The sequence below is a fragment of the Apteryx mantelli genome, chromosome 4 (assembly GCF_036417845.1).
Source record: "Apteryx mantelli isolate bAptMan1 chromosome 4, bAptMan1.hap1, whole genome shotgun sequence".
In the NCBI taxonomy this organism is placed as follows: domain Eukaryota; kingdom Metazoa; phylum Chordata; class Aves; order Apterygiformes; family Apterygidae; genus Apteryx; species Apteryx mantelli.
Genome location: NC_089981.1, coordinates 65,011,992 through 65,036,058, shown reverse-complemented (window position 1 = coordinate 65,036,058; position 24,067 = coordinate 65,011,992). Strand labels below are relative to the sequence as shown.

General features: G+C 42.9%; 1 protein-coding gene across 1 annotated transcript; it reads right to left on the bottom strand.

Moving 5' to 3' along the window:
- Nucleotides 1–2,013: 2,013 nt before the first annotated feature.
- On the bottom strand, nucleotides 2,014–23,451 carry LRRC74A (leucine rich repeat containing 74A). Its single transcript, XM_013940907.2, has 14 exons — nucleotides 23,424–23,451; nucleotides 19,358–19,468; nucleotides 17,573–17,748; nucleotides 16,837–16,944; nucleotides 15,999–16,095; nucleotides 15,533–15,582; nucleotides 14,654–14,735; nucleotides 12,332–12,417; nucleotides 11,781–11,975; nucleotides 9,944–10,039; nucleotides 5,675–5,818; nucleotides 4,130–4,237; nucleotides 3,425–3,510; nucleotides 2,014–2,092 (listed from the first exon to the last, which is right to left on the bottom strand). The coding sequence occupies exons 1-14, from the start codon at nucleotides 23,449–23,451 to the stop codon at nucleotides 2,014–2,016; spliced, it is 1,446 nt and encodes a 481-aa protein (XP_013796361.2).
- Nucleotides 23,452–24,067: the final 616 nt, after the last annotated feature.

Sequence of the window (24,067 nt, the reverse complement as noted above, 5' to 3'; positions counted from 1 at the left end):
GCTCCTACCCAGTTACACCAGGAGAGCACAGATCAAATGCCAAGGAGAGAAGGAAAATAATTGACTCAGTTCTCTGATTTTTTCTATGACTGACCTCAGTGCTTGTGTTTCTGTGGCAGCAAGGCAGCACAACAGCCCTGGACAAACCCTAGAATTCTTACTCACAAGTGACATGGCCTTGAAGAGAGGGCCTATGCCACTAGGCAGAGACTTGGAGTGTATTTTGTGGTCAGATGTTGTCACCTAATACCTGGAATGTGTCTAGGCTTCTGAAACTGGACGGTGGGTAGCGTTTCACTTTCAAGTCAGATCTTAGCCTGTCCTGGGTGGCTGAGTGTGGTACACTCTTCGATGTTGGATAGGACCCTGTTGTTGGATAGCAACCCTGTTGCTCACTGGGTGCCAGCTTGGTAGAGTCCTGGCTGCTTGAAGGTGTCCTGTTGTGGGTGGATGGTACCAGGACCTGAAAGAGTAGTCACCATATGGAGATGACAGTGTAGCTGGATGCAAAGAAGCTAGAAGAAAGTAAAGACTGGTGAAACACTTAGAATTCCCTATTGTTTCCCTAAAATCCCTCCTTGTCAGGAGAGGAGCAGAGAGATGAACCATTCTTTACATGGATGCCTGCAAATCACTGACAGCTGTCCTGCTCTAGAGCATCCCTTCAGCCTAGTTCTAATAACTCAGATCATGGGCTTGGCTCCTTCCTTGACATGAAGTCTATTCCATAACCTAAGAGGTCTCAATTCTTGAGAATGTTTCCTGGTAAGAACCATACCAGTTCCTAACTTAGTGTACAAATCACACCTTCTCTCTGAAAAGTTTACAAGGCCTTTACTAGAGGTAACCATAAAAATTCTTAGAAATGGGAGACAGTAGGGAGATCTGAAACAAAGGCACGGGTCATCTAGGTGACCATAGACACGTTTGGCTGAAGGGGACCACTGACTGCAATCACAAGTAAATTCTGGAATAGTCACAGACATCAGAAGGCACAGGCCTACTGAGGTAATGAGTTAAAGCTAAGCAGTCAGTCATGTATCGAGGATGACTACTGAGCAGTCATACTGAAGCCATTATTGTCAACAGTCATATTGACCTTCTGTTATGAGGCACTGGAGCCACTTGAATTCTGATTCGAAGACTTTTTTCCAGGTGGGAATTCTGCTGGAAAATAGAGAGAGACTTACCAGATGGTAGCCAGCTTCTTTTCCTTTCCGCTGAAAGCTGGTCTTCCTAGACTGGGCAGCATTTCCCAGTCCTCTGGGTTTTGTGGTGGTACAGTCAATGCTGGCAGTTCCTCACATGTGGCAAAGTGTACCTCATGTGGATCTGCTCATCTGTACATGTTTACATTTTCTAAGTCTTATTTATTTATAAATATTAATATTCACAAGGCCTTCATTCCCTCTTAATAGATACTGAATTTTTTAAAATGTTGATTTTTAAAAATCAGTTCAGTATCTGAGCCATTTAAAATCTGTTATGGCTTCCATCCCATTCTTGTCCTTCTAGTATATTTTTCCCTTGGACATGTTTAATAAAACTCATATTACTTGCTCGACACCATAACATTAGCTGTGGCTTCTCATGAATTTAATTCTTTGCCTTTGTCCCTGCAACAGAGCTGCTGAGATCTGGCAGGGGTTGTCTGCAGAGCGCTTGGTTCAGTCTTTGTCCATGCTGCTCTCCACCAGAAGGGGATAATAACAACACAGAAGTTCTCTTAGTTTCTCCATTCCAGTTTTGCCTCCTTCTGGAAATAAGTTCAGCATTGGCAGCATGCAGAGCAAGAGAGACTTGGTAACTAGCTCCAAAAGACTAATCCTTCTGCCCTAAGCCAAAGGACCACACTGTCCCTCCTGTACAGGGGAACACTATTTTTATATTCAATGCCTTAGACTATCAGAGCTCCCCAATGCTGGGCCACCCCAAGCCCAGGGCCACTCTGAGCTTTCTTCCAGTGTCTCTCCTACTGAATTTCACTGGCTGACCTGCCTCCTCACTTCATTCTTATGGCTCTTCTTTCTCTTCCTCCTCCTTCATTTCCCCTTCCACAGGCTTCTGTGCTAGCTTCTTTTCTTTTAAGTGACTAATTGAAAAGAAAGAGATGATTCAGTATTAACCTAGTAAAAAGTGAACCTTCCCTATGAGATATCTTAAAGCTGCTGAGAGGACCTTGAGAAAACAGTTTGAGGTGGGAACAGTAAGGATGGCAAAGGTCACAACTCTTCTGACTTTTGTCTACAAGGTGACTATTACCACTACCACACATGCTACAATGAGAAAATAGACTAAGAAGCTAGATAAGGAGTAGATATCTATTTTTATTTTATTTCTATATATGAACTTTATATTCTATGAGCATTAATGGTGCCAAGTGAAGTCTTTGCTGTCCATTTGGATTCAAAAGTTCCTGATTTGCTAACTATTTAACCGCAGCTCTGTAATTTGTGCCTAAAGTACCTGAGACCCCCTGTAACTTCCTACTCAAGGTTAACCAAGCTTGTGCAGTGTCTGGGCACAGATGCATTTAGTATGACATTGGTATACGCTAAAGAATAAATACCAGATCCAACAAAGTAATTAGGTTCTTACCTTCTATTCGAAAACATCGGCACACTAAGAGGTAAAACATTTAGATTTGCAAAACTGACCTATTGCTTCTAGCCTTAAATCTAGACTACAGCATATATTTTAAACTGATCAGTATGAGTTGAGGGATGGGAATATTTGGGCATGATTAATAGGGCTTTCAGATCAGGAATTACATGTCAGAACTGATTGCAAAACTAGGGAGAAGTTTGTGGTCCAATGACAAGTGGTTTAGCCTGCAGCAACTGACAGTCTCTGAGGAGTTTGCTGCTGACTGCTCAGACTCTCAGAACTTGGACACGATTGCTACAGGCACTAAGAAAGAGGCACTTTCAAGAAAACAAAGAGTGCTGAGGTTTGAAGGTGTGTTTCCAGGGAAAACTAGGATTCCTAAGAAGAAGGATCAGAGAGAAAGAAAAAAAAAGAGAGACCCTGAGGGTGGAAGAAAATGTCTGAAGGCATATTTATGCTATCTTTGCAAATCTCACCCTAGCTTCAGGGTGGGGACAGTGTTGAGATGATTCTTCTCACACAAGCCTATGAGCATGAAAGAAAATGCCATGCAGCTCTGAAATCCATGCACTTTCACAGCAAGTTTTTAAGAGAGAAAAATAATACTGACTTCTAGTTTGACTTGATAGGGCTCCTAAGCATGCAAGCATGCTTGTCATCTCTTTTTTACTCGAGTAAGTACTGTGTAATCATGTTGCAGGACTTGCCAAAAACATGTGGTCCTTCACTTCCTAGATTGAATAAGGATATCTTCTTTTGGTGTTGAAATGAAGAAAAGAAAAAGAAGACAGGGCAGTAAGTGGAGTCACTCACTCACCTGTAGTCCACCACTCCTGTTCGATTCCGGTCTAGCTTCTGCACTAGTTCTGCAATTTGGACTCGATTCAGTGGGATGTTTGATTCCTAAGAGAAAAAGAGATACCTAGCAAACTTGAGGATTTTTTTGCAGAAAAATGCTCCATATCATTCTGGGGCCTGGTTACCTTTTAATAGTTGGGCAGATGGCCTGATGCCTGGAAGAAGGGATGGAAAAATTCCAGGGTAGGGGGAGGCAATTTCACTTTTTTAGGATTCAAGCAGAAATGCAGTAACAGCTTGGATGACCACTGTTTGCAAGGGTGTAACCAGTGCCCACTGATCCTAAGCACCATGATGGTTCTGGCAGGAAGAGAAGTATCTACTCAGTGTGTAGATGCAAGGATAAATGACTCTTTTTCACGTTTCCCACAGCAGTAAGATATAATTGTCTATGAAGGTATATCCTGCACAGGCAGCCGACCTATCTGATTTTACAGGGCTCTTGTGTTACACCAAAGTTTATCCATAATCACTGATGCCACCTGGAGTATTTATTGGATGGTACAGCAGTTCTGTTGGGTCTCATTCAGGGCTTTTTCAGGGCATTCAGCTTTTGCCATGGGTGAATTTAACCTTCTAGTCTGAACTGCCTCCACAGCAAGGCTGACTGGTGGCCATGCTGCAGCAGTGCCCTGCTGGAAGAGCTATGCTTTTAGAGGCACACCTGCATTATGGCTCTCCGGATGGCTGCCACAGGGATCTTCATGTTTCCATCCTTGTCAATATTCCTAAAAAAGTCCCAGAGTTGTAGGTTGTGCTCATTCAAATAGTTCTAGGAGAAGCAGAGATAAAACAAAAGCATAACCATGAATTGAAACAGCCGCTGGTATCTGCCTCCAGCTCTCCCCCTGAGAGACTGTTCTTCCATTTGTCTCCATGCCTTTACACAGTCCATCACTGAGATACCCACGTCCTTAACTCCTTGTGCTGCCCCTCTATAGTCTAAACAAAATCCTCTTGTTCAGGCTAATCCCATTCTTCTTAGTTGTATCCCGCCTCTTGAAACAAGTCTCAGTAATAAAATGTCTCCAGGCTGTTTCTCCTGATAATTGTGTATGGTTATTTGGTCCTCATCCCATCAGCCATTGTTTGCCTAGGCTGTCTAACCCACAGACAGTTCTTTTCCCCCAGATTTCTGATCACTTTAGTTGTTCTTCTCTGAATTCCCTTCAGTTTGACTGAGGACATATCTGAATGCCATAACTGCTGTTTAAAACTGCAAAGTGTGCTAGCAGGATTGTCACTAGCTATGAATCAACAGCAGCACTGTTTGATGTGAGCTAACAGCTCAAGCATTTGCTTAGTTTCATCTGAAGCCATACCTACGGAAATGTCTCACCCAATTAGCTAAAAATCTGCCCAGCAGCTAGAAAACACAGTGAAGTTAGTAGTGCAAAAGAATGTTATCTAACTCAGCAGTGCTGGTGTTGCATTGTCTTCCAGCAAGGAGGACAGCACCATCTGCTGCTATCGATAGAAATTACATGTATAGAAAAAGCTAACTCATTCTTATTTAGGACAGTATTTGTTTATAATAAAATACCATATCCTACTTTTGTGAAGCACATTTCATTTGAAGCTAAATCACAACTGTCAGGGAAGAGTTCTGTGAAAGTCAGCTATTGTAGTGGGCCTTGAGATGTGGACCTATGTTCATTTGGATCGGACCTGAAATCAATGTTTGTTTTACACAACTGGCAAACATCCATTCAGATGGAAATGGCAGACAATACTGTTCAGAGATTACAGCACTTAGTGCTGAGTTATACTGTCATCTGTGCCATTGCTTTTTGAAGGCTGTCAAATCATATAATTTCTGTTTCTCAGTTTCCTCAGCTGTAAAAGAAACAATGCAGATGTACTTTTGAAATGAAATTTGTGGATGAATGATGTCATATAAAGGTGTAGGATTATTATTACTAAATCACTGATCACAACCATGCAGATCAAACACCACATCTTTTTCCCCCTCAGTGCTCTCATATCCCAAGACATTTGCTTCTGAAAATCAGAGGATTTGCTTAGTCAATCTGCATGGAATGAGAAATGTGAACATGAGACAGTCATTGTGAATATACTTTTCTGAGGGGACTTGACTGAATTTTCCACTTGGAAGAAAGCTTACCCCTTCCAATCCCCATACCTCCAAATGTCTGGGACACATGCACCTTGTGCAGGGGAACTATAGACCCAAATCTCAGTGACTCACCTGAATCACTTTCATAGGATTTGGATACTGCTCAGGGTTTTTGGAGATATAGCCTCCAGCCTCACCATAGGTGACATCTAGTCCAGGATGTTCTTGACACACCAAATCCAACAGCTTGATGAAAGTTTCATTCACCGGCACATTCTGGTACACAGGAGAAAGGACAGTGCACTCAGTGTGGACACCCAAAGAACAACAAAAATTTGCTTGTATTAACAAACCCTTGAGTCAACAGGAACCATTCTCTCCTGAGGATTATGCCTTCTCCCATTTCCACTCTTTACGTTCAGGAATCCCACAGGGGCCTCAACCTAAATAAGAGTTCTTCTTCCTTCTCTTTTCCCATGACCGAGACAGGAAAGGATCTCCTAATCTACGTGCAAATTAACTTGATGCAAAGTACATTTTCATCAGGTATCTCCTTAATAAGAACAGTCATCTCTTTAAGGAGACACAGTTGTCTGCTTAATTGGAATAGTCAACTTAATGGGATTCACCTGAACACACATATATATTTCCAGTGTAGATAACTACACTAGAGAGAGCTAAGCAGTTTCCCTTTGCTGTCAGTGAAAAAAATTCACAATTCTAGGGTATGTTTCATTTCATCCAAAGAAGACAGGGTAAAATAGAGAAGATGGCATATGGTCTAGAAGTGCTTCTTTCTCTCCATTGATTCTAAAGAGAATATAAGGTGTTCAGTTCAGATGTAAATGTCTACACTGAAGATGTCTCATGCCTTCAGGTGACTCAGGTTCTTCCCTGAGACAGTTCTACATGGGTGTCCCTCTCCATTCAGTTAAGATGCAGACTGCAAGTTGAACAGTAATGGCCAAAATGTGGCAGAGAGTTTTGTAAAAAATGAAAAGGATTGGTGTCTCCAATAATGTAGCTTTATAGTCCAGACAAGAAAGATGCACCTATCTGGGAAGGGTCTGGGTGCTGCCAGATGAGAACTTTTGGTGCTTTTGGTAAAACTCTGTTTCATTGTGTAACCCTAGCAGGAAGTTTCAGATCAGCAGTACAAGACCTGACATTTGTTTTTCCTATGGAATTCAAACCGAGTAGTGACACCTCAGCATTTCAGAGCTCACGCTGTGCTTTCTATGTCTAAAGACTTTAGAATGAATAGCAGCACAGAGCGTTCTGACTTAAGGGTTTATGATATTAGAGAGTAAACTATCAATCCAAATATGTTTATTAAGAATGTCACAAAAATTTATTCTTCTAAATTTAAGTTCTTACAAATTTTCCTTTACCTTGACTTATATTTGGAAAACATGATTATGATTCTGTTCATACTCATGATGTCAGAGGAATATAATTTTTCATGTACTTATATTAATTACATATTTAACTGTTGGAAAATTCAAGTCAGTTCAGGGAATTCATGAAGACTTCTGTTTTCGGTCATATTGCCGGATGTTCCCAAGGCATCAAGCACCGTATTTCTTACCCCAAGTGTATTTACAAAGTCTCCCAATGCCTTCTTATAGCTTCTTTTTTAGCTTAAGATTTCTACAATACAGTCAGCTCTTCATTATTTGCACTAGGAGATTGTGGAAAAAGGTAAAAGCTAGATATGCGGACTGGAGACAGCAAAGCAGCGACATCTGAATGAGCCTGCATAGACCCAGCCTCTGTCTTGCACAGCTGCCGAAGAACCAGAGCTAAGGGCTTTGCCAGATCTGAACTGTCTTCTGAAGAACCACTTGAGTGTCTTGTCATTTCCAGGTGTTCTATATGAGTTCATTAGCTTGAAGATAGTCCTGAACTCAGGTGAGCTGTGCACAGTCACACTCAACTGCACCCAAGTACATCATTTCTCCTATAACCCTGAACTCAGGAGAGCACAAGGCAGAAGAAGCCAAGTGGTTGTGCAGAAGTCAGTCTGTGTCTGGCTGGGTTTACTAGCTTTCATTCAGTACCAACTTTTTTCTGGACTCAGAGTGGCTCATTGCAGAAGCCACTCAGATATCTCTGCTCTGTGCACACTAGCCATGTGTCTTGGCCATGGGAACACAGCACAGGAGAGCCTCTCCAAGGCTTATCAGCCTGGCTTTGACCCCATGGGAAAGCCACTCCACTGCCAGTGTGTCCTCAGAAGCAGCATAGCCAAAGCACCGTGCTTGGCCTAATAAACCTCTCTGGACTTGGGCGGCACCTGCAGGGTGCCAGTTTGTGTGTTTCTGTATCTACGACACAGTCAGTCCACAGTCCAGGGAAACACACGGATAGCTGAAAAGTGACTGTATATTCTTTTGTACTGTGATGGCTAAGATGGTTATGTGTTAGCTATTGTGATTTATGCCTTGCATAAAGTATTTGCTGATCTGTAACTGCAGGTTGAAACTCTGTAAAAAGTAGATTGTGTAAAAGAATGTGGGGAACAGTTACGCTTAGATGTGTTGTCAGAAGCAATAAACTGTCATAAAAATGTGCCTTGCTATTGCTTCCCATTTGCTAGTGCTGTCAAACCCATGCAAAGTTTCTAGAAATGATGCTTGTTGGAAATTCCTCTTACAGACATGCTAGTTATTCATTCTTTAAAAGTCAAGAAGAACATTTATCACTGGAAAAAGCGGCAGAAGAGACTTTGGTTAATATCTGCTCTTAAATTTCCTGTTAAAGATTAACACCTTTGCTAATTTCTTAAAGGCTTAAGACAGCATAAAATCTTTTGAGATGTACATCTTTTGAGATGTACATTTGCAAATATTCTTAATTGAAATGCAAGATTCCCTACATCACAGGTGAAATGAAGTCTGTCAAAGAGATTAGATGTTTTCCTACAAGCATTTGATTCGGATACCAAAATGTCATTGTAAATTTATGCAATTGACCATTTATCTTGTGAAATGCCAGGTAATTTTGAGGGATGAGGAGGATAGAGCATCTGTTAACCCTGAAAAGCAGAAATGCATAGTGAGATTTTGCTTAGATTTAAGATTTTTAATATTCATTAACTCCTTGCTTCAAATTTTCTCCTTCAGTGTCTCTCTTTAAATAAATGCATTTCAATAATTTCTTTAATTTCACAGAATTTAGCTAAAAATATTACTCAAGTTTATGAATTGCTTAGGTTATCAGTTAAAAAATGAACAGAACCATATATACTGTAATGAAGTTCTTTACCCACAGGTAGCCTGTTTATTTTTCTCTTGCAAAATGAGGCCTGACTCCTTGTAGACTTGGCAGACAGTTCTCTTTCATCTTAATCTATGCGGGAAAATTTGTCTGCCCTAGAGGAACACCTGTTGTTGAGATGATCTCTGTTGAAAGCGCTCAACATTCTTAGAAAAGACCACAGATGAATATTATTCACTCTGCTTTGTTTTCTTTTCTTTCTTTAATACAGTAACCACAGGACAAGGGTACGCACACAGATGTAACTGAGATACAACACATTATATGAGTCTCCAAAACTGCCCATGAACTTTTTTTAGCCAGTTACAAGTGTGAACATCTTCATTTATGTTTCAATTCCCAAATCTGATCTTTGTGAAAATATTCCTCCCTTTAATCATGGTGACCCCAGAGGTGGATGGAGGACCCAAGAGCGCTGACATGTTCTGTGACTTCTCCCAGGGCTGCAGGCCTGGTTTTCCTCCCATGAAGAACCAACATGTTTATGGGACGGACAGGAGCTGACTGATACATATCTGGCATGCAACCCCAGCCCTCACTCAGGAGCTCAGAAGCATTTCTGGGTCTGCCATTTTAGAAGGCTAGAGGAACATGAGGTTAGAACAATGTGTGTCGTGCTCCTGACTTGCCATGGAGGGAAATGCTTATTAAGATTTGGCCTCTCTGATTTTTTTTTCCTTCTAGACTACCCTTTTAATATTTTTTGAAATAAAATTGCTTTGCTTTCAATGCCTTGAAGCTTCTCTCCCTTTCTACTCCTCATACATACTGACAGAGTATCTAAGCACCAGTATCTAGCATCTTAGGCTACCCTGGAGGGAGACAGTTCAGGGGAAGCAGAAAATTCATCCTCCAGGGTGAATTCACTCTTTGTTCTCTTTCTACTACTGCAAAATGGAAGGGAGTGAAATATGGTGATACTGCAGGCACCTCTCTCCAGAGCTAGACCAAAGACTTGTAATTTCAACATGACTCCTAGAAGGAATGTCAAATATTATCCTCCTGCAAAAATGAAGCAGCAAGTCTCAAACAGTTCTGGAAGAGGGCAGCTCTGGGATCCAACCAGTTCCTAAAAAAGGTCTAGCGTACAGACTTTGAGGTTCCCAGCACACAGGCTCTTACTGAGATGTTGATCTCTTCCATCATGGATTTAGGGTTCTTTCTGATAGATGCGATTAGTGCAGTGGCACCTTCCACGGTCAGGGGATTATTGGCCAACTGTGGAAGAAGAAACACACAGACAGACACAGTGAGAAGGAGGATTTCATGCCCTGGCAGTAAGCAGGCTGTAATGGCAGAAGTGGCCCTTTCTTCCCATTCTTCAAGGGGACTATAGAATAGCTGTGGTCCCTTTCTGTGGGTTTGTCTGTTACTTTGACATCTCTTGTCTCTGCCCCACAAAACTCTGCAGTGCAGGTTCCCAGTGCAGCTGCCTTCTCAGCCTCCTTTGTTTCCATGTGTGAAATACTATGTGTCAGGTCCCACATATCTGTCAGGTGGGACTATGTGATGTAGGTCCTGCTCAGTCATGTGATGGGGAGAAACTGAGGTGACAGACTGCATTTGAGGGCATGCTTGCTAGGAGGGCCCTCTGAATGGGGCCTCCACGTGTTAATAGGACAGCCTTAGGACATCTCCCACAGCCATTGCCAGCACAGCTGCGGAGCAGATCACAGCTCAGGCTGATCAGCTGTATCTGGCCTGCAAGGACTAGCTGTCTGGGGTTATGGGGTTGGCATCAGCTGTGTGTATCTCAGTGTGTGAGCATCACCTCTCTCCCACCGTGCAGTTCATGTGCACTCCCCACTTCTGGTATGTGAAAGAAAACTTTCTTGATTAACATTGGCCAGCAGAAGTCATTTCCTCTTCTAAGTCTGTCCTGTTATCAACTCATAAAACAGTCTATGCTGCTAAATGGAGGAGCCTTTGCTACCTTTTGCATCACTGAAGAGATTTATTAGAATGGTAGGCACTGTGTTCCAGGGCCTGGCTGTAGGATTGCCAGCCCCCTTCAGAGGAATGCCTTGGTGTTAGCTAGTGCCCTACCTCAAGCCAGGTTAAGAACAAGGAGAAAAACATTTACAAAATCTAAAATGGCAATCCAAAAGAGGCAGCGTGGTTGTAGTGATTTACAAAGACAGGGATGTCTGAAGAGAGGCCCATATGATCAGCTTTAAAGATGCCTCTCACCCAGCATGCTGCCATTTGCAAGCTCTCAGGATGTTAGATCTAGCCGAGAATCCAGCTCATAGCAACCCAACTTTTCAGAGCTGAATTCCTGGACGATGATCTTGGATTGAAAAGATGTATTAGCTCTCAACCCTCACTGTGCCTGAAGCCAGTTTGTCTGTTCATTCAGTTCTGCCCCCTTCCAGGATTATTAATCCCTAGTTTACTAGAAGGCAGTTTGCTGTTCTTTTTCCACGTGTTAATACTTCTGTATTATTTAGGTAATGCTGGTGTGTCTCTGATAAGGCAATAGCAGTCTCTCTCGTGCATGAATAAACTATTAGCAAATCATTAACCCATTGAGAAGGGCACACTGTTTCCCACCTGCAAACTTCAGTGTGAAGCTTTGCCTTAGGTTGAAGTGTATATTCCATATAAACACGTACATAGACAACCATATTTTATGCAGATATACTGACCAATTAAATGCCTAGACTCTCTGCTAGCACTTGCCTGGGACTAGCCATGGCAGGAATCAACTTTGTGGTGATAATGGGTTTGGGGTCACCCCATGACCAGTCTTTGAGGGATTCCATAACAGTGCAATTCAGCCACCCTGGAAATTCACAGCATGGGATTTCTTTCCATTCTGCTCATCTTCAATACATAGCAACACTAATTTCCTCCAGTTCCAGCTCAGAGAGCTGACCTGTGTCTTCTGTTCCTCCTGACTCAGATCTTTCTATTCCCTCTGTTTATTCCCCCAGCCCTGCCTTGGCTTTGACTTTACCTTCAGGACTTTGAGGTTTCCATTGACTTCAAGGCCCTTGCAGAGCTTCTTGGCTCCCTCACTGTCAATCTGGTTGCTGCTGAGGTCCAGCTGAACCAGCACATTGTTGATTTTGAGAGCTTCTCCTAGGGCCCTTGCTCCTTCATTCCCAAAGCCATTCCAAGAAAGGTCAAGTATCTTCAGTGTACCATTGCTCTTCAGGGAGAGGAATGGGATCTCAGCTACTGCATGCCCATCTTATATACCACTCTACCCTTCCCTGTTTGGCTGAGGCAGGAGCATCCCTCAAATCACATCCAGCCCAGGCCAATGAATCCAGCTCCTCGGCAATGGCACCAAGGTTTCTCCATCCACATGAGTCACCAGACCTCCCCAGAACTCACTGCTGTAGTCTTTCTCGTGGCACTGACTGCTACTGTCAGTAGGATGGGCCTTGCTAGAGCTACTGAATCCAGCTCAGACCTCAGGGATGTGAGTTCCTGATCAGCATGTTCAGCCAGCTCCTGGTAATAATCACTGCAAAGTGTATCACAGAGCAGGAGAGTTCTTACCCTGAGACCTGTGCCCAGTGCTACTGCCCCCTTCATACTCAGGTGGTTCCAGCTCAGGTTCAGAAGTTCCAGTGTTTCATTGCTGGCTGGGAGAGAGAAACTGAGATGTCACCTCATGAGGAGTGTTCTGGACACAAATGCTGCACCACACTTAGGTGCTAAAAGAAAGTTTGCTGGTGATTCAGCAACATTGCAGCAGGAGGAACCTGGAGCTACTCAGTCTATGCTGTCCAGCGCACCCAAAGAACAGAGAATGGGCTGCTGATTGCAGGTAGAAAGGGAACGCATTTTTTTTCTGGCTTATTTGAAGAATTAATTGTGAGTGAGTAAGGTAGAGAGAGGGAGGATTTCTTATACTGATAGACACTGCCTGTGTTTCTCACTGTGAAAAAATGGCTGTCTTCTCCCTGATATATCCAACCTCCCCCTGCAAAACAAGACTTACTCTGCTTATGTCTGATTAGCAAAGTAGAGGAACTCAGCTTCAAATCATAGCTGTGCCCAGCTGTATATATGCCACTGCCAATTCACATGCACAGCACACTGCACAGTGTAAGTTCTACTTAGAGTATGTTATGTGTGAACTCATTTGTATCTAATGCAAGATTGGGAGGGACAGAACTTGCTGCCAACACTTGCTTTGCATTCTCAGAAATAATTTCTCATCCAGGTTTTCCATGGATGGGACTTTGGATGCAGGAAGATGTCGAGTTTAGCTGACTTAAAAAATATTTCTTTAAAAAACAAAACAGAAAAGCAACAGATTCCACAAACATCTCTGCAGTTCCTGCCTCAAGGGGGCTGGAAGGAAAGAAGAGCTGCAGGAACTTTGAGTTTAGAGATGCATTTTTGGGGGGTTAGGAAGGTCACTGTTTAGCACTGATCCCTGTGTTCCCTGCAGGCTTATCCAAGGCAGGGGTACAGTGCTTTGTCACTCACTGCATAATTCAGTTGATCCACCTTCTGAAGACAAGGACTGTAATTAACAGCAGGTTCATATCACTGGAAATGCTGAACCAGGAAAATGAAAGTATTAATAAACTGAAGAGATTGTGTTCCTGGAAAGTTCAAGGAACACTGGATGCTCAAGTCATAGGCTTGTGGCCACTGTGGTAGCAGGTGCATCGGCAATGCTGAGGGAAAAAGAACCATCAGCTGTTCATGGAGTCTTTCCCAGTGCGCTAGTAGCATCCAAGACTATTAGAACTATAAGACTATAACTGTTGTTTGCTTTACCTCCCCAGGGCTATTAGCACACTCTGGATCCCACTTTGTCTGATCGGCTAACTTACGCAGCTTCATTTTTTCTTTTTTCTAATCTGTTTCCCTTGCTGCTTGCTATGCAATGGCTCAAACCATTAGGGTTTGGGCTGCTGAAGTTGCAAGGAAAGATAGAAAGCGCTCCTGAAATTTGTAATCAAAAGCTTAAAACAAACTGTCAGGGAGCAGCAAGGACCGGCTGTTCCTTAAGGGATGGGGAGCAAGAAGCCAAGCATGGTAACACAGCTGGCAGGGCAGGGGCCTCGCCAGCCAGGACTCAGTCCCACAGTACCTGAGTGAGGCGATCAGGGCAGAGCCAGCAATTGTGGCCAGGTTCAATCAAGAGTCCAGATCATCAGGGAAGTTTATGGTGATGAGGCAGGTCTGAGATCAAGCTGGGAAGCCAATCCACAGGTCATGGTCAGGATCAGGCCCAGTGATCACTGGGCAAGGACATGGGACCAGGGCTGGGCCAAGGCTGGGCCTGTGGGTCGGGGTCAGGATCAGGCCCATGGCCGGGCTGGGGCAGGGCCTTGGCAGGACTGGAGACTGGCACTGCTATACAGCATTGTGGGGTAGGGACTAGCAGCCCTGGGCTGGGCTGAAATGGGGACCTGGGCCTGGGCAGGGTGAGAGGAGGCCCTGGGATGTGGGCAGGGGCATGGAGGGCTGGCAGTGTCCTTGGGGTCCTGATACAAACAACAGTTCTGATCCTATTAGGTTTTAGTAAAAATTCATTTTCTGAAAATTCCCTGACTGACTTCTCTTTCAACTCCCTTCTTGCTGACACAGACTGCTCTGTCACTGTGATTTCTCATCTTTTGTTTGTGTTCTGGTACTGCAGTCACACAGAGTGGCTGGAGTCCCCTGAGGTGATGAGGGTGACCAGGTGGAACAGCCAGGAGGCTCTAAATCAGGACGCTCCATCCTTTGTACTACCCACCAAGTCACAGGGCATTTTTGCTGAGGAAGGAAACAGATGTCACACTGCATAGACCCCATCCTGTACCCCAGTGAGTGTGCCTGCACTCCTGGCTGTGGAGGAGTAGTAAGTGCAGTTACCCAGCATCTGTCCCAGGAGCTCTCCTCCCTTCTCAGAGAACTCATTGTGGCTGAGGTCCAGCTCCTTCACTTGGTAATTGCCCTGCAGAGAGAAAATCATGCAGAGAGAATGAGTTCTTCCAGCCAGCTGCAACCAGCTGTCATGCTAAGGCCCCTACCTGAGGATAAAACAGAAGGATTTCAGACACATTGAAATATTCAGTGCACAGGAGTTCATCAGCATAGAGCCTGGGGCACTGTGTCCCCAGAACAAAGGTTTGTCAGGCATATAACATCACAGTGATCCTCTTCCTGAAACACTGAAAGAAATGGGACTTTGTATTGTGCAAACTTCCCTCCTACAGCTCATGTCTGGCCTGCAACACATTCTGCGATTCTGTTCCTGTCCCCTATTTCATTCCCACCAGTGCACCCTGACCAAGAGCCCTTTCTGTTATAAGTTCAAGGCCTTGCTCCCTGGCAGCTTCTGGTGGTGCCAAATGGTGCAGAAGTTTTGTGATAGGAAGTAATCACAGGAGTCAAGACTCTTCTTTTTGCTAAAGAATTTCAAAAAGATATGAAGTTGGATTACTTAAGTTTCTTGAAATTTCTGTATCACCCAGATGCCCTTCTGTTGTTCTGTTACAGAGTCCTGCGGGTTTGTCTCTTAGCCAGACTCCCACAGCTGTCCTGAGAAAATGTTAACTCAGTGCATCCTCCTCTGTGTCCTCCCAGGCTCTCTCATGTCTGAAGTTAGCAAGACACACACAGCAGAATTATGCCAGGAAATCATGTGGGCATTGCCAAGTGAAATCATGCCAAATAAGTAGCAGTTTCAAGATAAGAAGAGTCTTTTACATAGCCAGAGCAGTAGATGGCCTTGGATTTCAGGTAACTCACCATTAGTGCCTCAGCAAAGTATGGTGCAGTCTCCTCTCCAAAGTTGTTTCCTGGGGAGGAAAAGTATGTTAACAGTGCACTGATCTCTCCCTTGGCATTGTACCAGGGTCTGGAGGAAGCTGTGCTTTTAGCTGGAATGGCCAATTAATCATGGTCCATATCAGGTTGTACGAAGTTAGCTGTTAACCCACTTTGATCCATACAGCAGGATTGCTCCAGCAATTCTCTAAGTTTCTCATAAGAGGCGGGTTTTCAGAGGTGTTGGAGGTTTAGCCAGCCAAATATTTATTTTAATTACATCAGTATAAATCTAGATTTCCACACTGTTACTCTGGGTTCCTATCAGAGACATATCTGAGGGCTTGATTTTGCCCATAGTCTGACTAATGTTCTCAGAATGAGAGACTGAAAAGAAACACGTTTTTTCACTTCCACTCCCATCACTGCTTTGGTGGATGCAGCCTACCTGAGAGCTGAAGAGCATGGAGATAGGACATATTATCCAAAAGCAAACTGGCAATGGCTTCAGCTCCTTCTGTGTCTAGGTGGTTATTGGAGATGTTCTGGGAGGAAGCAACAAAGGATAAGAAGGATGAGCCCAAAGAATGTATCAGTTTTATTGTCTCCTTAATGCCCAAGATATTAAGGAAATAATGCAAGACCAGCAATGTGAGAAATGCCAGTCAGGCAGTAACTAATATTTGAGCTATAGATGTGTGTAACCCCATGTCCCTTCTAATAGGAATGAAGCCCTAGAGCCATCAGTTTCACACAGATCTTTGTCTTCAATGAAACAAGAGGCACTTGGTCAATAATATCTTCTTCTGATGCAACACAGATCCCATGACCTATCAAAATGCATTTTGTATGCCCTTGTTTCAGATAGAAAGGTTCATATCTGAAAGTTTTGTATTATTCTCTTAATCTTTTCAGAAAAGTTTCCCTGTATCATGTTGGAGAATGAAAGTTCCTAACCAAAACATTTTTTCCATTGGCTAAGCATGACCTAGAAAGACCAAGTTATGGTAATTATTGTCACATCTGCTAATGAAGAAAACAGTTCCAGGAACCCAGAGGGCTCACCAGACTGCCATCAAATGCAAACTTTTGCTTTTTAGAAGATTGCACTTTTTAGAGCTAGACTATAAAATATCATCTTCAGAATGTGTATATTTTTGCATGGGGGCAACTGTTATTTGACTAAAACTTGGAATGGAATTAATTGATTTTCCTTTATGAAATTCCTCAGAAGATTGGACTTGGTGAGCAACAATCTTGGCTACAAACGATCTCAGATTGGGTACCAGTTCCTGAAGACAGCAGTTCTCTTGTAACATCTGTGCTAGGCACACAGCTCCTTCTGCCAGAATCCAGTTATCTTCCAGCTCCAGGTGAGTGACAGTTGCATTGGACTGTAAAGACACAAAGGTAAACAGGGACAAACAAGAAACTACTGAAAAGTTAATGAAATGGATAGTGTCCTCAGTTCAACAAATAGACACTGGATGTTCCCTCCAAACCCAGAAGGCACTGCAGGTCCCAAACAGAGCAGAGGTCAGAGGACATGACAGAGCCAGGGCTGTGGGATTTGGTGTACAAAAGAGAGCCACTTTGTTTTAGAGCTTTTGAGTGGTTAGGACTTTCCACTGCTTTGCACCAGCATGGACACCCAGGTTCAGTTCCAAGTTCCAGTTCAGGCATCCAGGGCCTGTCTGCTGGTGAATGTAGCATCTCCCCTTGTGGGACTCAGAGTGGGGGTTACCAGTCCCTCCATCCTCATCTCTGGCCCTACCGGTGTTAAGAGTGCTGGGGACCTATGCCCCATGGAACAGTATCAGTCTGCTTGAGCGGAGCTGGGATAACTCCAGTAAAGGCCAGCAGTTGCCACACAAGGCCTTCATGTGCAGGGGATTAGAGCTCCTATGGGGAAGATATATGGCTTTTCCTCCCACACTGTTTACTCAGCAGTGGCCTCCAAGGCTGAGAGAAGCCCCAGATGCCTATTGTTTTTGACAGTAGTGGCTCTTACTGGCTACTCACCACCAGAGCAATAGCAATGGCTTTGGCACCTCTGGGTCCTAGACCATGGTGGTTCAGGTTTATATAAGGCTTGGCCAAGTTCTGAATGAAGTGTGAGACAGGCACTACCTCCAACAGCCTGCACGCTTCCAGGTACAGCTCTATGCCTGTAATGCCTGCAAAAGCCTTCTCAGGATCTACAGAGACAAAACATACTGATGAGTGGTCCATTCAGTGTCCTCCCTCCTCTTTCTGGGACTGTTTCTCCCAAGCACTTGATGACTCCTGGCTTCAGAGGGCCACTTGAATGAGGAAGGGCTGGTAAGTATAAGCTAACAGTTCCCTAAAGCAGTCAAATGCGAGTTCTTGGCATTTCTGTACTAAGCACAGGGCTTGCCCCCAAATCTGTAGCACTTCCTGATGCTGGAAACTGAGATGAGGAGCAGAGGAGTTCTTGCCTCAGCATCTGTGACAACAGGAGAGATGGGGGCAGCCTGCCAGTTGTCTGCAGAAAATTAAGCAGCCACCTCAACCATGGTCACTCTTGGCCTCACCACATTTTGTGTGGTTTTGATTCATGACTCAAACCAAACTATCAACAGGCTATGCCAGATTCATGGGTTCAGGCCCTAGGTTAAATTTTGCCTTGTGGAGCTAAACTGAATAGCACTATGCAATGACAGTAGGGTTTTATTCTTAAAAGGTTATTTCCCTTCTGGTACTCCCCATCCATTTATTCCACACCTCCAAGAGTTAATGTATTCTCCTTGCTTTTCAATTTGGCAACCAGTGACATGCTGTAGCTTCTCACTAGTCTGCAATGTGACTAAATCTTTCTTGCTGTAACTGAGAATTTCTGACATCAGGCAAAAAAATGTCTTTTTTTTTCTTAATCTTAATTGAAGCATGCAGCTGATATTGCTAGAGGAGCCAGGACAGCTCAGAACATTTTGGCTTCCAACCAGCAGAAAGAATCCCAGCATTCTCATCTTGGCCATTGGGTGTTGTTGACACAGCTGCAGTGAGACATATCAGTGCATCTGGTGGCTGTATTTCCACAAAAACCTGTCATTGGAATCCCTTCATCAAACCCCATACTTAGAGGTCATATTTCTTCATATTGTTATATGCATGCAATGGTCTGACTTCAAAACAAATTCTCCTCTTGCCAAAGCCATTTTCCAGTTCAATTTGAGGCCTCACAAAACAGTCTTTTTTTCTTGCATTCTTCTGTTTTTGATTTTCCTTCCACTTATAACATATTAAAAAGTGCTCATTCCAAGTTTTGGACAAGTTTACAAAAATGAGAGCAAGACTTGTTTAGCCAGAGGACTGACCTCACTAAGCAGGAGAACCACCAGAAAAGTCTAGAACAGTCATGACAAGTCTATGGCACTCAGACCACAATTGATACATGGTGTTTCATCAGGAGCACACAAACAGGGCCTGAGTCTCATCATTGGCTTCAGCTAGCTGCTCCTGCTGCCCTGACAGCAGGCTGATCTGGTAATGTTGGTTATCAAGGACTACAGGAGGCATGAAGGAGCAGAAGGATAGCCATGGTCTACAGAGGGCAGCCGGGGGAGATGCTGGCACATGATGTGGAAGATATTTGACATCAAAGGGAGAGCTCTTACAGGGAAATTCATCCTCCCACCTTCTTCAACTGCCAGATTAAGTGTGGATGTCAGGACACTTGGTAGGGTTGCATCCTTGGCCTCCATTTCTGATATATACCTGTTGGTGGGTACAGTACTGACTGTAAGGGGAAAGGCTGGTGAGGATGGATGGTCAGAAAACACTTGCCTTCAATCTCTAGGTCAGTGTCAGAGTCTGGTGTGGTCTTCTCTGCTGAGACATCAGCAAGTGACAAAGACTCCAGGGACTCGCTGGTCTCTAACATCTCTTCATTCTGGTCTGCCATGAAACCGAACAGATTCATTTTGTCAATGCAAGCCCAGCTCATACATGACACTCTCTAGCTGCCAGAGCATCCCACTGCTCCCACTGAAGTCTGCCCCCCTCTTCACCATGCTCCAAAAGCACTCCTTCCCCAGCCCACTCTGTCTACTATTTGCTGTGCATTGCACTCACATGGTACTGGCTCTGGTGCAGGGATGTTCTCACTCTGTGGCTGGAAATCTGCAGTCAGACTGTGGTTTGACAACTTTTGGAATTAGCTCTCCCCAAATTCTTCAGCCCACATGGAGGGGAATCAGAGTTCTCCCACATTAGGTGGTCATTCTCAAGTGAACTGCTTTTCTCCCCTTCCTCAATTTCTGAGGCTCCCAGGCAACAGTAAATTTCCCCTCCCCATCCCACTTTCCCACAAACTTATAAGCCAGAACTATGCCAGTTCCTTTTAGCTTTCCTGAATTGACTCACACTTTCCCAGGCACTGGCAGGACACTCTGTCAGCTGCCTTTGCTGTCAGACTGGGAATGCTTTGTAGTATTCTTCAAGCAAGGCAGAGGAGAAAGCATTTGAATGATGTTGTATATTGGGGCTGAGTGTAATCAGACCCACTGGAAGTGATACAACTTCTCTTGCCTAAATTCATAATTTATTTTATAGCTAGAGAGAAGGAGAACTTGGAAAACTGCTCTTTAAGAGGAAGAAATGTATGCAAAAATCATCAAGAGTAATGTTGCCAAAACCAATTCTGGCTAAAAACTATAATTGTTGTTAAAATTTTTCCTACTCTTAATCTTTCTTTTCATTCTCTGTCACTGCTTTTACCATCTTCTTCCCTTACTCCTTATTTCCTTTATGAGCTCTAGGCTATTGACCTGTAATTTTGTACCTTTCTCAGGTGTCACTTAGCATTGATATATGACATGGAGCTTGCAGTTTAGCTGTTCACTCACAGACCTGTGTAAGGGGATGACAGGCCAGCTGGCACCTAGAGCAGGGCATTGCAACCTGTCCTGAAGCTGCAGCTCTTTCATTAAGACCTTTGCCTTCTGCCAAACTTTGCCTGTTCAAATGATGGGTTTACTTGCACTGCTTTAGTGTGAGAAAGAGAAGGGTAAAAATAGGTCTAAATCCCATATAAAGAACTCAGGAGACAAGTCAAGTAGAACCAAAGATATGGAATACTATGATAGTACATACAGATCCTCTTTGGTTAATGACCCTACAATGCTGGACATCCTGATAAAAATAAACTTCCCACTCTGAGGAACAGGCAGTCTCTTTGTAACCTACACAAAGCTCATCCAGATTGCATCCCAATCTCATAATGCGGCTGTCATGCCCAGCATGGCAGCTGATTCTGCACTACATGGCCTGAGCATTGGTCCCTGCACCCTTGTGGAGCTGTAAAAGTTAGCAGTAATACACGTTTATACTGTTATTCAAGCAGAAATTTAAAAAGCATTGAATCATGAACATCATTATAAAAATCAATGCAGTGAAAAGTGATGGGTTGGGAGATTCTTTTGTCAACCTCTCCTCTTCTGAGGGGTTGGGGCTGCAGGTGCAGCTTCCTGGCCAGCCTTCTTCAAGCATGTCTTTTACCAATAGACTTATGAGGGATGTGTGTAGATAATTACAAGACCTTTCTCTTATGCTAGGTCAACAATGCCTATCCTCTAGGTTCATTCTCTTATGTTGTTCCCTCTTTTGTGTCATACAGTATTCAATAAATCACATGAGTAATTTATACTTTTATGGTAAAGCTCTGTGGTCTACAGCAAACATTATCTTTTGTCTAGTATTCCAACACGGTCCGAGTTCATGATGGTGCTTCCTGCCACTAAACTAATGAGGTGGCTTTTCTTAGAAACATGACTAGTAGTGATGGATTTAAAGGTAAGATGAAGATTTTAACAAATTAGTCTCTTTCTCTGCTAGGATGAAAACTAATTGATATGCATCAAGGAATTTCAACTGTGAACAGAAACTATCAAGGTGGTCCTCACTTCTCCTTTCATTCATTTTCTTTGATAAATGTCTGGCATAAGAAATACATCAGTGTAATAGCCCAGCTGAAACAACTCATAAAATGGAACGTAACATTTTGCAGTATGCAGACAACATAATACTAATAATATAAACTATAAGCAATTATTTACATTCTGTAAGGAATCAGTTAATTCAGTGATACATCAAACTATATGATTATACTAACGTGGGAATATTAAGTGTTGAAGTAATCTCTGAGGAAACAGCTACAATATACGTGTGATTTTGTATAGCCTAACAAAGTACTTAAGAATCAATATTCTGAATGCTGTTATTGCAAAATTGAAAAAATGGGGTTTATTTTGGTTTGGAAAAAAATGTGTGTGCCTTAGCTTGGTCACGTAGTCAAGGTTATCGAATCTTTATTTCCTATTTTAGGTCATACCAGTGTGGATACCAAAAGACTTCTAGAGAAATTATAAACACATATATTAGATACTTGTGGAAAAATAAATTAAATATAGATTTATTTTGTTAATATAAATAATTTGCACCAACAAAGAAGAGAAACAACCAGACATTATAACAAAATTTTGCCTCGGGAATTGGGCGGAATTTATAATTACACCATTCTCCTTGCTGTTAGTGTAAATTAGATTCAATCAGCATAAAACCAGGATTATTTAATCCAATATGTAGGGAAAAAATGGTGACAAACTATTGACTGACCAGTCAATTTTTTGAAATTAATACTATCAAAATCCCTTGAGGAATATTAATACTATAGAGCTACCTTCATAGAAAAATAAGAAAGGATATTTAGACAAATGTCATTTTGCAACAATGGAAAATATCCTGAAAAGGATATCATCTATTTGAGCAATCATTATGGAAAATTATTACAGAACACTTTACAAATTGTATTATGCTCTACTTAAATACAAGAAAACAACAACCAGAGAGAATTTTCCCCATATACCTGACTACATTAAAGTAATTGTATTATGAAGGAAAAAAAGAAATTAAACTTTCAAGGTAAACTTTTCAAGGTTAGTTTACCCATTGTGAATTTTCTAGGTGAGAGTCCAAACAAAATTCTATACTTTGAGAAGAACTTATTGATGTCATTAATAGCACAATAATTACTAACAGTAGATGTGTTATATTTACCAAAAAAAAAAGTTCCCCAATATTAGTGATCAGGAGAAACAAAGTATATAATGCATAAAGTAGCATACCTGCATATACTAATACTGAGTAATTTTGCTTTGAAATTTGAACAAAATGAACACCAATCTAATAATAAACCATGATGAAAGACACTTATTAATACAATTACTTGATACTTCTATAAAGAGCTTGTATTTACAAATGAAGGGAATACTTAGAATTTTCATAACTAATAACTCTTGGTGCATATTAAGAGAGTCTCGATTGCTTTTCACTTTTTCTTTGCTCAGTTTCAAGAAATTAAAACTTTGAAAGTAATTAAGGTAAAAAGCTAGTCCCCATCCCACTGTGACTAAAATCAGCCAAACATGAAATTTCAGGAGGGAACAGCATAAGAATTGTTACACTAAGCTAGGAAATCAGGCCAAAATGCTACGACCAGACCGGGACCCTGGCTCTGCTGTGCAGCAGCACAGCTTGAAGCTCAAAAAAGTATTCTGCTCTTAGGCCCTGCCCTGCTCTGCCCTCGGGGCGGTGGAGGGCAGCAGTAGGGGTGAGTCTTGCGAGCTGCCTGCTCCTGTCTCAGGGCATTGGATTCCTGGGTGCCTGTGTGCAGTGGAGGGCCCCATGTCTCCCCGCAGCAGGTACTCACTGCCGCCTCACCTGGGGAAGGAAAGCCTTCCCACATGGGGAATCGGCCTATAGCAACAGCAATCCCTCTTGGGATTCTCGTGATTTTCCTTTGACTATTTCTGACCATTTCTGAAACAAATTTGCTAGTAGCTAAACACCGCACCTGTGTCCTTCTCAGACTGATTCTCCATCGCTATGTGTTCTTGTCACCACCAGTGAGCTGCTGTTTATTTGCTTTTTCTCTTCTGTAAATGAGTCACCTCTTAGACCCTGTAATTTCTCACACATACACACAAAAAGCGCAGCCGCTCAGCTATAACTAAAAAATCTCCAGGAGGAATGGTGCCATTGGTAAGATCTACGGTCTTGATTTTAGTGTTTACGACCAGAAAAATCACATTTCCCATTCACAGGGGCTGGCTGGGTGTTAGGAGAACCTTCTGCGAAGCCTCCACGGCCGTTCTATGACCTCACCTGGACATTGTGACTCGGAGGAGAGGAAATTCGTCGCATTGGTGACCAGCGTTGTGTCACCTCGGGCTTGGATTGCATCAGCTCTCACCTGAGAAGAGAACAGATCAGATTTTGGGCGTGAGACCCCCAAATGTACCAGAGAGTAGTGCCAGTCTTCTGGTAAGAGTTTTCCTTTCCTTTGATTAGCTTTCCAACCTGTAAAATTTCATACAAGAAAGTCAAACCTGAGCAGTTATAGTCTTAAAGGAGATTAGGACAAAATGAGTATATTAGCCTCTGTCTTGTACAGATTCAGACTTGTCTACTGCCAAGTTCCCTTTACAAAGTGTAATA